This window comes from Heloderma suspectum, chromosome 4 (assembly GCF_057233095.1).
Source record: "Heloderma suspectum isolate Gila_16-S chromosome 4, 16-S_ref, whole genome shotgun sequence".
Classification (NCBI taxonomy): Eukaryota; Metazoa; Chordata; class Lepidosauria; order Squamata; family Helodermatidae; genus Heloderma; species Heloderma suspectum.
The window spans coordinates 212,031,134-212,046,326 of record NC_139461.1 but is presented as its reverse complement, the minus strand read 5'-3'; the positions used below and the strand labels follow the sequence as shown (position 1 = coordinate 212,046,326).

General features: G+C 42.8%; 1 protein-coding gene across 9 annotated transcripts in view; it reads right to left on the bottom strand.

Moving 5' to 3' along the window:
- Positions 1-1,909: 1,909 nt before the first annotated feature.
- The window catches only part of SLC44A5 (solute carrier family 44 member 5), a 279,038-nt gene continuing 265,754 nt past the window's right edge, over positions 1,910-15,193 (bottom strand). For 6 of the 9 annotated variants that reach the window (XM_084852192.1, XM_084852197.1, XM_084852193.1 and 3 more), the window contains one exon: positions 1,910-8,508. In XM_084852192.1, the coding sequence (XP_084708318.1) occupies positions 8,396-8,508 (113 nt within the window). In that variant the 3' untranslated portion in view covers positions 1,910-8,395. The remainder of the gene's footprint in view (positions 8,509-15,193) is intronic. The other 3 variants (XM_084852194.1, XM_084852198.1, XM_084852201.1) reach the window with 1 other exon arrangement.

Below are 15,193 nucleotides of genomic sequence, written 5' to 3'. Positions count from 1 at the left end.
GATGTAACTACTGTAATGCGTTCTACCAGAGGAGGAGTAGGGGCAGATGCCTTTGAAAGTGTTTGGGCATGGCCTTCTGGACCAGCTGAAGTTTCCACTCTTTTTTGACTGGGGCCAGTTACAGGGAGCATGCGACTCCCTTGTTACAAGAGATTCACTACTTATCTGTCTGTTTCTGGACACAATCCAATGTACTGCCATTTGGCCTACAAAGCCCTATACAACTTGGCACGAGGCTACCCAAAAGACCACATTCTCCCATATGAGCCTGGACAGGTTTTAAGAACTTCAGGAGAGGCCCTACTCTTGGTCCTGCCAGCCTTAGAGATGTGCCTCATGGGAATGCAAGAGAGGGCCTCCTTCTGGGCTGCTCCCAGGCTCTGAAACTCCCAGCTGAGGAAGGCTAGGTTGGTTCCCTCTTTGTTGGCCTTCTTCCATCTTAAGGTGGTCCCTGAGACTAGTGCTGGGCTGAATCCTGCCCCCTATTTTCAGGAATTTTTTCTCTCCCTGCAAAACATGCATTGCTTTTTCTGTCTCTTTCACAGGGAGGGGGAGAATTTCAAATCATTTTCTCCTTGGGAGGAGGACTGGCTTTTGAAATGTATTTTAAGTTTGGGAGGTGGCTGAAGGATCTTCTTTCTATTCGGGATGAGGTTACTTGAAAAATGCCCCCAGCATGAGATTCTTTCCACACAGGCTTCTCCAGCCTGGCCACACATCTTGAACTCCTATAAGACCATGTGACATCACTCCTATAGGCATTCAGGAAGAACTCCTAGGTTGCAGAAGCTTCTTTGCAAAGAGTCCAGGGCTGCTGCAAACAAGAACAAATGGGACTTTTGGAGCTTTAGAAAAACTCTTTATCTTGCTTGCTCTGTGTTGTTGCGAGGAAGAACTGAGCTTTTCTAAAGCTCTAAAAACCCTGTTTACTCTTGCAGAGAAGATTCTGCAGCCTGGAGCACTTTCTAAATACCTATAGGAGAGGACAAAGTCACGTGGTCTCAGGGGAGTTCAGAAAGAGCTGCTGGGCTGGAAAAGGTTCTCTTTAAAGAGTCCTGGGCTGCTCAAAGTGCAAATGTGTTTTTAAAGTAAATAAAGAAAAGAAAAATAGAAAGACGACAACTCAGCCACCACCTACACTTAAAAAGGTAAGCAGAAATCCTGTCCTCCTCCCCAAGGAGAGTTATTCGAAATTTTCACCTTCCTAGCCTCTTTTGCCAGAGTTTTCATTTCACCCCCACCTCCCCACAAAATGCTGAAAATGAAAGAATTGAAATATTAGGCACCTGAGACCATAATGAAAACAATGCTATGTGTCTTTTCGAGAACTGTGATAAATACTGAATTAAAACTCAGTCCTTCTGCTAGGGCCAGCCCAAGGCATTTTGCTGCCTGAGACAAATGCAACAGGGCTCCCTCCCCAGTCCATGTACAGAAGCCAACTGGATTGACAGTTGAACCTTACTGACAGTGAAGGCAGCAAGTTAGCTGCCTTCACTGCTGTCCTCCAACAACTTGCTGCTCTTCCCTGCCCACCCCCTGGCATCTGCTGCCTCATTCTGCCTAATTTGAGGGGCAGAGGATGTTTTGCCAACAGTTTAAAAATTTTAACATAAAACTAATTAAAATGCTCTGGTTTTTAGTGTGAACTGTAGCTGATACCTTCCCTCCTATTTTATTATTTGTATAATGTGAACCCTATGGAGACTTCAGTTATTTTATATTTGCATAAGCCTGGTTTGTTTTAAATTTTCCACAACCTTGAGTGCATTGGCAGAAGGATGACTATTGACTTTTGATTGATTGATGCATGAGCAATGCATGAAAAATGCATGAAGTAATGCAACACAAAGCCTCTTTTTAGAATAGGCACCCACGTAGAGAGAAATAAAAACAAAAAAGGAATTCATTTGTATCTAAATCTTTATTAGAACAAATCCCAAGAACTGTAAAACAATAAGTAACAACAAATTGTGTTAAATATTAAACATTTTAGTTCTGAAAAGATATTTTCAACAATATGTTCCTAATATTTCTGCACAGCAGAAGCAAAAACGTTTTTAGAGCGCAGACGGCCATGTGCTCATGTTAATTTGGTTTGGACACAAAAAACAAAAATGAAGTATCTAGAATCACATTTAAAGTAGAAATGTGATCACAGAGGAAACGGATACCAAGTTCTTTCATTTGCCACCATACAATTTATGAGTACATATTTGAAATGCTGATGGAACCTTTTTACAAACTAACAGACTGCATTAATTATACTATTAGTACCATTAGTTATACATCTCAAAAACTGAAGAAGCCACTATGTTTTCTTATTACTGTGAAGTGCAAATTACCAACATTTTACAAGGGAAGCAATCTGTATCAAAAGTTAGAAAATTAAAAGTCATTATATAAAATAACATATCTTAAGAAGAGTCTTAAAAATGAAGGATTCATTTTACACCTGTTAAAGCAATAAATACTTTGCACTAGTGTAGTATACACCTCCCTGTTCCCATTTCTTAAATTTAAATAGCAGGGGCTTGGTAAAGACTTAACACAGGTGGCACTCCTCCCTGACTAGCTAACCAACATATGAAGGTGCAAATTCTTCTACAGTGGGTTCTAAAAATTAAATCCTGGTTACAGTGAATAAACACTTCTCTGACTTCAATAAATCCAGAATTTAATTTTAAACTCCCTGGTCCTAGGCAAGCTTATGTGGGAATAAGCTCCGCTGAAACCAATGGGACGAACAACCAGATAAATGCATTTAGGATTGAGGTGTAAGGCTGCAGCTCTGAAAGCATTTTTTTGGACCAAATGGTATGGGACATGGCTGGAAACTGATTTGGACAAGAGAACTTCAAAATTTACAGCTTAAGTTGCCCGCACAGTCCCTTTAGGCTGAAGAGACACAAGCACTCTCTCACTATAGCACTGTTGGTGTACCACTATTGTTATTAACGCCTGCTAGGAGCATTTATCCACCACAGTTGTCGTGAACTGTGGTTATAATTGTGATGCAAGCAAAAGAATTCCCATGATGAACGGGGTGCACGTACCACCTGTATTTAGCAGTGGTAAGTTCTGAAGTGCAGGTGCTCTTCATGACAGTCCCATAGTCATGCCCCCAAGGAGAGTCCAAAAATACAGGCAGTTGTGTTGATCAATTATTAACAAACCAGTGCTAGGAGTTTTCAGCTGGTATGAGCAGGCCATTTGTAAAGCTAATAGGTCTGAATGGCCCATCCAAGACCAAAACGGTTTGCATTACAACAGGGAACAAATTGTTGCTGGGGAAGTTAATTATTTCCACCCCAGCTACTGTGAGGATTGCAGCTATGCTCAGAGGGACCAGAGAATTCTGAGGGGGCTGGCAGATGACATCAGCATCCCTGCTAATAAAAAACGTGTTGGTGCTGAAAGCCCTGCCTCCACTACACTACTGGTGTTTAGGAAGTAACACTATTAGCACTTCATTGGCACTGAGAGTACAACATTCATTCCTGTACCCACAGAATAGTTTTTGCCACCCGTGGAATTTTTTTCTGCAATATTCTGCAAAAGTTTACAAGGCCAGAAACAGGAATGGTTTATTTCCCTTTAACTCCAGTGCTATGTGATCCTATGTAAGGTCCATATGGAAGGTTGGCAGCTCTACAGCTGATCCCTGTAGTTGTCTTTACAGTTTGATATATAGGAATTAGCAGGTGAAACTTTCCAAGACTTGGAGATAAACATTATCTGCTGCTAATTGCAACAGATGAAGTCATTATTCAAAAGGCACAGCTACAAAGGATGGCTGCAAAACTGGCAACCCTACTTCCTGCTCTCAGGAGAAGTACCCCTCCAACCCCCCAAAGGGTAATGAATTGCTCAGAATTTTGTATATCTTTCCTACATGTGGAATGCATCACTTGTTGAAGTGGAGGTTCCTACACAGATAAAGCTAACCATAAGAAATTCAAACATCCTTACACAATTCCTTAAAGAATGCTAGTCTTTACTACTTTCTTTTTGGAGCAGATGGTTGTAGGACAATATAGGTACTGCAAATACTCCACACTGGGGCAAATAACCAAATTTGTACCCATACATTTCAAGGAAACAGAGTTTTGTCCATCATGTCAAGCAGTGCTAGCTTTGTGGTTCAAACGGTGCTTGTAAAGTTAAAAAAAACATAAGCTAGTTAATACTAATAGCCAGTAAGGCACTTTGTCATGGAGCACACAGCTGTACAGGCTACAAAACTGACAAGACTTTAAACGCATTCAAGAGACATTTATATATTCTATGACCATTTATATTGAAAAGTACATTTACACTGCAATCTTATACCCACTTACCTGGGAGTAAGCCCCACTGAACTCAATGGTGTTTACTTCTAAGTAGACATGCATAGGATTGCACTGTTACATTATTTCTCAAGAAATCATAACATGGTGTTTTCTGAAATCTGTTTACTCGGCTCGAGCAAAATTTGCAACAGTAACACATTTCACATCTTTTTCTTTTTTTAAAAAAAAGTTAACATTTTAATACTCCTTCAAAACATCCAAGCCACAAGAATTAAAGGCAAAATGGGAGGGGGGAGAGGGAGCAAGAGATATGAAAATCTCAGCATAAAAATGTTCCCATGGGTTTTGTGTGTATATATATATTTTGCTGGAATTTTAAAAACAATGTCATTACAAACTTTGATGGCTTCACACACACAATAGCTTTGGTATAAAACATGCGCAAATAAAAGCTGACAGTCAACAATGTATTGAGGGAACAATGCCTTGAACCAAATGTGATTGTGTGGTTAGAACATGGGCATTTTCTATTGTCTCTTGGTTTGCATGTTCTGCTTGTTCAGGATCTTCAGCAGAGATTTACTCATGTAATAAGGTCTTTCAGTAGAGCCATCATGACTTTCTAAATCTTCCACTAGGAGGAAGAATGGCAGAGAGCAAACGATCAACCCAATGCAGTATGAAAGCAATTCTGCCACCTGCTGGCCCCTTTGTGCACAACAGCAAAAGTCTCGGTATATATTAAATACTGGATGGTTTGGCATTTACTATACTGTAAACACTGGTGCAATAATATAATCAGCCCTTTGACATGGGCCAGATGCTGCACCAGTTCAGTCAAGAGCACATTTGCCTTGCCCTTGACTAGAATGAGTGCAGGATCAAAGCCTATTTAAAATGTATCATCTCATCATGAAATGATTCATCCAGTACTCGACTTCCCTAAAGCGAGGAAGTGCATTTTATCAAGCTTTAGTTTTATGTTAAAGCACGTTATGCATAAAACCAACATTATAATAAACAGCAGGATTTGGCCCAAGGATTAAGAAACACATCAATCAAGTTCAAAAGTATTTGCCTTTCAAAAATAAATTATTACCTAGTTTGCACATTAATTAATTAATGCTCATTCATTTCTGAGAAAGATATTCAGGAATTTTATCGATCAGATTTACTCCTTGTAATAATTTAACCAATATATTTCAGATGAATGAATGACTGCCAAATCTCAGTGCTATTGCTTTGCATTTTCACAGTTTTCTCAGTTGCTTAATCAATAAAATGGCTCTAGAATGGTCCCCTGAAGGATATTTGCCAATGACACTTCACACTGATCCTAAACATTTGTACAGGTACATCTGTGTTGTTAGCATATCCTTGGGATATATTGCTGGCACAACTATTGGCTGACCCAATCCTAAATATGCTGGCATGCCAAATCTTAAAATCAGTTTTAAATCCTGACCAGTGGAGATCAATTTAAATTAATTTATTGATTTCAATTGCACTTGTATGCCACAATTCAGCCCAGAGTAAGGTACACCTAACTCTGTGTTGAATTGTACCCCAATACCCTAATTCAGTACCAAATGTTCATATACCTAAGCACCTTCTGCATACTTGCTAGTGTACTTGTATGCTCATCCCCATCTGCATAGTGATGCTCAACTGAGCACTGTTGTGGCTGTATGCATCTTCTGATGGAAACATACATCTGCTTCCAGGACTTATAGGTAGCAGATGCATGCTGTACGTAATGAATTGCTTGTAGCTACAGAAGGATTTGGGACAACATATTTTGGTCATCACAGAACTAATAGGGCAGTAACGGATGGCATCTGTCTCATGTAAATGACCAATAACCCAGGAACATACATATTTCCAAGGAGGGAGGGAATCCTTTTAATTCAATAGCAAGTTTGTCTTTCTATTGTTTTATTGCATCCAAGCCATAGTAAATGCCTTGGCTTGGATCCAGAGTTGCTCTCCGACAAATGAAAGGCTCTTTCCATTTGCAGAAGCAACTGGGATCCAGCAGAGACTCCGACTGGGGGAGAGGCAATTTTCACCCGCTTCTCCTGCAGCCCCCATCAGAACTCCTTGTGCTGCTTCCAGTTTTAGGATTTTAAGCTGAGGACCTACTCAACTACTTGCAGAAAAAGTAGGCTCTTCCAATTTCTGAATACAAATGTAGCCAGTCATCCCTGTCTTAATGGTGAAGTACTACAGTACTGGTTGAGTTAGGAAACTTATAATGATAATGTATTTTTAAAAACATGCCACACTAATCTCAAAAACCTCTAATGACCCAGGAACAGAAGAATAGCTGAACTGATTTGCTTGCAGTTCAGCTGAGGCCTGCAATTATTTTGAAGTTCAGAGTGAATAAAGGAAGTTTCCTTATTACAAACCCTTAGCCAAAGGGTAGGATTATGGCAAAGCCTCTCCTTTTCTTAGGATTTTGTTCCTCACCCAGCTTCCATTAGCGAGTAAGACTGCGAGGCTGCTCTAATATCTTCCCATCTATTTATAATCCTTGCACAGTTAGCACTCTCCCATTGTTGTCTATGGAACAATTTGTGTTCATGGTCCTTTGCCTTCCATAGCTGGTAGTGGAGCTACAATTCTTCTGCACTTTCAATTCTCATTCTGAATGTTTAAATAATAAAATGTGCATGTGTCATTACGGGTCAGGTACAACACAGTGTTCTGTTTTATTATGTGGAACACTGAGTTTTGATATTTATGCACTGGGTATTTTTCCACACAGAACTTTGAAGTAGTCCTTGCTTCAATGGATAATTGGCCAAAAAGCTAATTCATATTGTAATGATCAAATATGTAAAATGATCAGATGTTCACCTAAGCAGTGCAAGAGAGGCTCAAAGGCTACTTAAGCCCCCCTATATCTAGCGCTAATTCTCTCTGTGTGTCTACGTTAGCAGCAAGGGAAGGCTGAAATGCAGAGCAAGGGAAAAACTTTGAAGGCCAGGCCCCCAAACTGGGAGGTTTAGGGGTTAGATCAGCCTTTCCCAACCTGGTGCTCTCCAGGTATGTTGGACTATAAGTACCCCCCACAGTGTGCATGCTGGCAATTATGGATGATGTAATTTAACACATCTGGAGGGCACCAGGTTGGGAAAAATTGGGCTTAAATAGACCAGAAGGGCTTCTTCCACAAGAAAAAACAGTATGAAATTGATTTTGATTCTTTGAGTATTTAAGCTAGATCGAAAGCTTTACATAGCACAGGATAAAATCATGACACCCTTAAGGTACCACAACCTTTTGCAATGGCAACACAGTTTTCATACTGCATCAGATGGAAAATAGAGGCTATTGTTTGACCTAGATTCCACCCACCCATGTATATTTCTGGCATATACTCTTCTTTAAAGGGTTTATAATTAACAATGTGACTCTATTTGTAAGCAATTTAAACAATCTGTACTCTTTCATTACCTCCTTTGAGATGAATCAGTATGATACTAATCGCTCTTTTTCTAAACATATACCATTTGTAGTGGAGGTGACTGACATAGCACTGTGTAATTCTTCAAAGGGAACTCATAATATATTTTAATCACAGTTTAAGTAGCTGTCAACCAGCATGTACAGTAAAAATACAGCCATAGCACCATAATTACAAATTTAGGACCACCTACTGGTTACCTATAGTCTTGATCTGTTGTATGGCTAATTAGGATTCACTGTAGTGCTTTCAAAAATTGCCTGAATATCCTTTACAAATATACACCTATAAAAAAAGTTATCAAAATGGCTGTCATTTCAAACAGCAAAATCTCAAGTTAGAAAAGTTATTAAAACACTAAGAGCTAAAGATAAAAAAGCTTCACATTTACACTTTTCCATAGGCACTCTATAAAAACTATGATGTGGCCTTGATTCACAGCTGTTAAAAAATTATTTTAAATGTTGCCCATTTGCTCATTTTTAGATAATACAAAGCAAACATAAATCTTTCATTAACCAGAAGCATCCTTTATACTTTTTTAAAAAAACCTCTTGCCTAAATTCTATGTGTCTTGATTTAAAAAAAAAATTAAACTGACAAGTGTTGCCATTTTCACATTTTTGGAGCATTATCCCATTAACTTTTTAGGACTCAGTTCCTTCTTCCCCAGAATTCGGTGTAGACTAGCTGACATGTAGTAGGGTTTTGCTGTAGATCCATCATTCCTTTCCAAGTCTTCACCTGAATATGAAGTGGTCAAAAGGAGCCAAAGCAGCAAGCAGCCATGCAGTCAAACACAAAGCAAAACAAAGTAGAGAGATTCAGAGAGAGGAAAAGAATCAACATTAGAAATCCCCGTGTTACAACAGAGCAAACTTTAGTGTTGTGGCATCCCAGGATGCCACAAGCACACTAATGCCCATATTTCCATATCAATACAAGGTAGGCCACAGCCAAGCCACTGTTGAGCCATACTGTGATTCACACATCTGCACATGCAACTTATTAAGAGTCATTATTTTGTGCTTGGTAGTAAAGCCCCCAACTGCAACCCCCAACACCTGGGGCCTGTCTACATGGGAGTTTTTTTTCTGATGCTGCAGTGGCTTAAAGTCATTAGGGACACATGATGTCATGGCCACTCTGCAGCAGCCCTGGAGTTTACCTGTGTGGAAGCCACATTTTTGCAGAGTACTTTTAGTCCATTGTATTTTGTTTTATTTGGCTCCCCTGCAGTTCAGCTGCTGTGTGCCCATCCCTCCACTTTAAATTTGGTATGGTCAGGGTGTTCCTAGGAGTGTCTTTCACCTGCCCCTGCCTTCAGTAACCTAGGTAACTAAAGTAACTCATCTGCCTTTCCAACACATCAAAGCACTAGAGTGTTCTTTTGAACCTTCAGAATCCTGCTGCACTTTCTTTTTGCCAGGGGGAGTAATTAACCTCCATAATTATGCACTTCTCTGATGTTTGTGTTACTTAGCTTCTGTGGTGTTGTGTGAAGTCGCTTCTCTGTTGTTGTGTAAAGTCGTGTCTCTGATGTCTTGTAACTTCACTTGTCTGTGATGCTTGCAGTAAGGGCTTAAGGGCATAAGCCCTTATGTGCATAAGGGCTTAATCACAGTAGTGATCTACTGCGGTCTTGGGATCACAGGAGCAGAGAAGTCTGCCGTTGTAAATATGGAGAAGTGCCCAGGAAAGGCGGAAGGGGGGTTAGAAGCTATCACTCCGCAACAATTTGCTGGAATGGGGCAAAATGGGTGGGGTGCTCTCATAGGAAGCCTTCAGATGCTGCACTGGAGAATCAGGGACTTTGGCTTCTTCATGCAAAAGTGCCCGCATTGGGTAATAGGTGGGGAAGCTTTAACTCTGTGACAGTTTGCTTGAATGGAATTGTGAATTAGTTATTCTCAATTCATAATATGGGGGGGGGGGCTTGGACAGGGGCAGGGAAACAAGGCTCTCTCATTGGTTGAGCAGCCCCTGCCTGGTTGATGACATTCGGTCCTACTTCCCCCACCCAACCCAGAAAGATGTTCCTTTCAATTGCTGACCCATGAAAACAGGATTTTAAAGGTACAGTACACTCAACTTTTCTTGCTTCATGTGTCCCCGACGGACCAAAGCCAGTTCCATAAAAATCAAGATAATATTCCAACGTGCTTTTCATTCCATTGTCGTGAAGTTCGCTCCCTGTTCTCCATGATGCTAGTATTTAGGGTCTTAACTGTCTTGTCATATTAGCGGCTTTTGTGCAATTCTGAACACAGGACTGAATCCAACAAAATCATTTTATTTTTGTCCACTGGCTGAATGGTAGAGGAGGTGATGTTTGCCCCTCCCTCCCTCCTTCCCTCTACAGTCCCTGAAAATATCCTACTGAGGGTAGGGGACCCTCTGAAACCATGAGGAGGGAAGCAGAGGAGGGAGGGGAAACTGGTGAACATTGCCTTGTCCCCTTTCCGCCAACAGGAGCATTTTAAAATTAATGGTCAGGGATGTTTCCGATGGTGAAATAAAATCTCTGGATGCAAACCACAGTATTTTTCTTCTGTGGGTACTGTATGTTGTATGAAAGTATTGTTTCTGATTCATTCTTGGTCTATTTTTTATTTTTGCCACAAGAGGTCAGGCTGTGCTGATGTCTGGAAGTACTTAGTTCTCAGGGAAATGAAGGTCACTATACACTACAGCTTCCTACACAGCCCACATGATCATAACAAAACCTTTACAGGGACACTAATGCCATTCATTGAAAGGGGGCATGTACACAAGATGTTCCTAGTGGTCTGTGCCCAGAAAGTGCATTTGGAGAAGGGTTACACTGATCCTGGGCCCACCAGACTTTATTCCATTTTTGGTGGTCTGAGAAAAAAAAAGGCCAAAGGAAGGTTGACTAAACTTGGAAGACAGCATTTTGAATTTAAAGAAGGCAGTTTTCAGGTTCATCGTATTGACATGTAAAATAGAAGGATGACATTAACATCATCTGGTGCTCCTTCCAACTTCTGGAGCTCTTCTAAGGCCACTGACATATGGCTTATTAAACAGGGACCGTGCTTCCACCTTCGCTGGTCACTGTTGATCCATATGTCTGAGGGATCCTGTTGGGATCAGTACAGGCTGTTCAGACCACAAGAGTTGCTTCCTACAGCTTGTGTAGGCAAGCACAGTGCTCTGACGGGGAGCTTTGTCATCAATACGTTGCCTGAATGAGAGAATGCATACCCTCCCCCATACCACCGGCTGGTACCCCAGAGCCCCTATTCTGCAGCACATTGCCCAGAATGAGTCTAGCCCTTAAAAAAAAGAGCCTACCATCATTTCAATAGTAAATGCATTAATGTGTGTGACTGTGAGGCAAAGCAGATGTTTGCTGGATCTGTAATATGCAGCTAAGGTAACTTGTTTTTCTAAATTACATGCACGCATTGGGTGGGTGGGGTGATCCTTACTGGGAATGCAGCATGTAAGGAGGAGAGGCTTATCTCTTCTCTCCAAACCAAAGTCCCACCACCTCAAGTGCAGCTAGAACATTAAGTACAGGGGTGGGCAACTTGTGGCCCTCCAGATGTTTTGGCCTACAACTCCCATCACATTTAGCCAGCACAGCCAATGGTGAGGGATTGTGGGAGTTGTAGGCCAAAACATCTGGAGGGCCACAAGTTGCCCACTCCTGGTTTAGAATAATAGAATATGATCCTAATATTAGGCACAGAGAGAAACTTTTTCCCCCTTCGCAGTCTACCTGCATGCAGAGCTGGGAGGAAGGGGTGATTTTGGCTCCAGTTGCATTGAGGAGGGAAGAGATAAGCCTCCCCTCCCTGAATGCTGCATTCCTGGTAAGGATTTCTTGTTGCGTGATTGTATTTTAGTAAAGAAAACAAGATGCGTAGCTGTACGCTACGTATCTAGGGAATGTCTGTGAATGCTTGTGCATATGTGGGCACACACACATACAGTTTTCAGTTGTAAACATACAACTACCACTAAACAATCAGACCATTGTAGCCTGCACTTGCCTCATTCAAAGACCAGATCTGGATTCATTTAGAAACATCACATTCTTAAAGGAATATACTCCATTCTCTGTAATTCATTTCAACTCTCCAAAAGTTCCTTTCTTTTAGGTTTCATAACCTTCAAATTACATAGCGTAATCCACTTCTGTATGTTTGTTTTTAAAAAATGACTTGGAATTAACAAAGTCTGTATTATAAATGTTTATTATTTAAGGGGTTATATTTTAACATGGTTTTAACTAGATTTTTGTAAGCTGCTTTAATTTCTAATTATGAAGTGGGATGTAATTTAAGTAAATAAACATGATACAGCCTTCTGTCACTCTTGGGTTTTAGTCACCACAATACATATTTTCCCTAATTTTTCTTGCCTTGTTCCATTATTACCGTGCAATAGAGGAAGATAGTGTATGAACACAGGACAAAGTTTTCCACTTGTGAGCATATTTAGCATTTAAAGAAACGTGCTAAAACGGTGGTGGGCAGACTTTAGGCGTACAGGATCTACTTTGTTTTTCACTAGAGCCCCAAGGTTTGCCAAGTGGAACCAGGTGGAAATAGTGGCTCAAGGGGCAACTATTTCCCTCAGGCAGCTGGTTGGCCACAGTGTGAATGGAATGCTAGACTAGATGGACCCTTGGTCTGATTAAGCAGGTTCATCTTTCATTCTCATGACACAGAATTGCAGAACAAGGTTCCTCTGAGCACATCAGCCCAGGAATTTATTTTCAGTATTAGAACTGCAGCTCAAGCACACAAATCCTTTCACACACAAATCTAGTCCCATTTTGCTGCAAGCTTTGCTGATTTCAGCAGCCTAATTTAGGAGGGGGACAACACTTTATTTTCTTTTAAAAAATATTTACAGGCCACCTTTCAGGGCAGAAAGGATCAGAAAGAAACCTTTGCTCATGTACTGCAAATCACCTGGAGATCTATCAGTTGATCCCAGTCTATCTTTTGCCCACCCCTGTACTAAAATACATTTAGGGCACACTCCTATGCAGGTTAAGACAGAAAAATGTCACACAATTCTCAGCATCCCCCAGCAAGCCTTTTGTCAGGATTGGGCCCAGGCTCCCTGATCTGGTTTCTGACTCTGATTCAGATTTGGAGGCAGAGCTAGAAAAAGCCCAGCTGGGACAGTGAGCAGTGAGCGGGGGAGGCAATTCCCCAAGACTTCCCAGGAATCAGCAAAGAACCTTCCCAGGGATTTATCGAGCAGGAGGGCCAGGCTCAGAGACCATTTTCCCTCCTCCTTTGGGAACCCAGCCTCTGTCAGATGGGGAGGAAGCTCTGGAATTGACGGATGCTAGAGCCCGCGCTGAGTTAAACTGACAGAGCTGAGAGGAGGTGGAAGGCATTCCGCCAGATTGGTTGCCCATGAGAAGTTGGGTCGGAAGGATCCTCCGTGAAGGGAGGAGCCCAGAAAAAGCTTGTCAAGCCCAATGGGAAACCTGTCCATGAGTTGAAAAGCAAGCTGTCAGGGATTCCAAGCCCGCCCGCTGAGTAGTGAGGCAACAGAGACTCGCTATAAATTCCACACACTCTTTTATTCAGTTAATAGCACTCCTTCACACCCGTAGCAACTACAAAGGCTGGGAGCTGTTCTCTGGGCCTAATTAGCTAAATAGGGCTTTTTTAAGGGAGCTACTGAAAGCAGGTCAGTTGCCTTTCAACTAATGGATGGGTTTCCTACCATGCTTGACAGGCTTTTTCTCGACTCCTCCCTTCAGGAAGGATCCTCCCAATCCAACTTTTGATGGGTAGCCAATCTGGCAGAACATCTCCCACCTCCTCTCAGCTCTGCCTCCTTAACTCTGCAGCAGGCTCTGGCATCTGTCAATTCCGGCGTTTTGTCCCCCTCCAACAGAGGCCAGGTTCCCATGGGGAAGGGGGAATCCTAACACTTTTAGCAATTATTAGCCAGGTTTCACTGAACTGGATCAATGCCCATAAAGAGTCCTATTGTACTTTGAAAAACTTAAACTCACTTATGAAAACAACTTCTGAGAGCAAGTTTTACAAATGATGTTAATCACTACATAACTGTAGTGTAATATCTGTCCCCTCCTCTGGGCCTGTCCAGAGCCAAAGGATGGCTGGGGGAGGCGTGACCCCATCTTCTGGCCTTCGTTTGCTGCTCTGCAATGCCAGGTCTGTTACCCAGAAAACCTCCCTCATCCATGACATGATCCTGGACGAGGGTGCAGACCTGGCATGTATTACGGAGACCTGGCTGGCCGAGGCTGCTGCTCCAACCCTTGCAGCCATGTGCCCAGCTGGATTTTCGTATGCACAGCAGCCGAGGGCTGGGGATCGGGGAGGGGGAGTGGCTGTTATCTACCGAGAGTCCTTGGTCTTCACCAGGCCCCCTCTCCGGGAGACCAAGGTTGCTGAGTGCATGTACTGGAGGTTGGGCCTGAAGGGCAGTCTGGGGATTCTGCTCGTGGACCTTCCACCCCGCTGCACGACTGACTCCCTGGCCGAGGTGCTGGAGGTGGTCTCTGATGTGCGTGTACAGTCCCCTAACTTATTGGTGTTGGGGGACTTCAACGTACATTCGGAGGCTATCCTCACAGGAGCACCTCGGGACTTCATGGAGACCATGGCCTCCTGGGAGCTGCACCATATTCTAACTGGGCCCACCCATGTAGCCGGTCATGCACTAGACCTTGTGTTTGTTTCTGGAGAAGCGGGGAGTGATCTGGAAGTCGGGGGTATATCCACCACCCCCTTGTCATGGTCAGATCACTATCTGGTGATGTTGGACTTCTCAGTTCCACAACCCCTCCGCAGGGGTGGAGGACCCATTAAAATGGTCTGCCCCAGGCATCTTATGGATCCAAATGGATTCCTGAACGCGCTTGGGGATTCTCTGGGGCATGCCAACGGCCACTCGGTCAAGACCCTGGTGGGTGGCTGGAATGCTGCAATCACTGGGGCATTAGATCAGGTGGCTCCGAAACACCCTCTCCCCCTGAACAGGGCTCGGACTGCACCATGGTTCAATCCGTGGTTACGAGCTCTGAAACAGGAGGTGAGACGGCTAGAGCGTCGGTGGCGGAAGTCTCGCTCCAAAGACGATCAGACACGGGCTAGAGCTGTATCTTCAGCCTATCACATGGCGGTGAAGGCAGCAAAAAAGGAATATTCTGCTGCCTCCATCGCATCTGCAGAGTGCTGTCCCAGGAGGCTGTTCCAAGTGGTCCGGAGCCTGGTCGGTCCTGTGGCTCCGGAACCACTGGAGCATTCTACGGCCTCCTGTGAGGCCTTGGCAAGGCACTTTGCAGATAAAATTGATCAGATTAGGTGTGTTACTCTGCACGCTGTGGATACAATTAGTGAGCAAGAGGCGGCCTGTGGCAAACCGGTTTTGTGGGATCAGTTCCAGCTTCTTCCTCCTG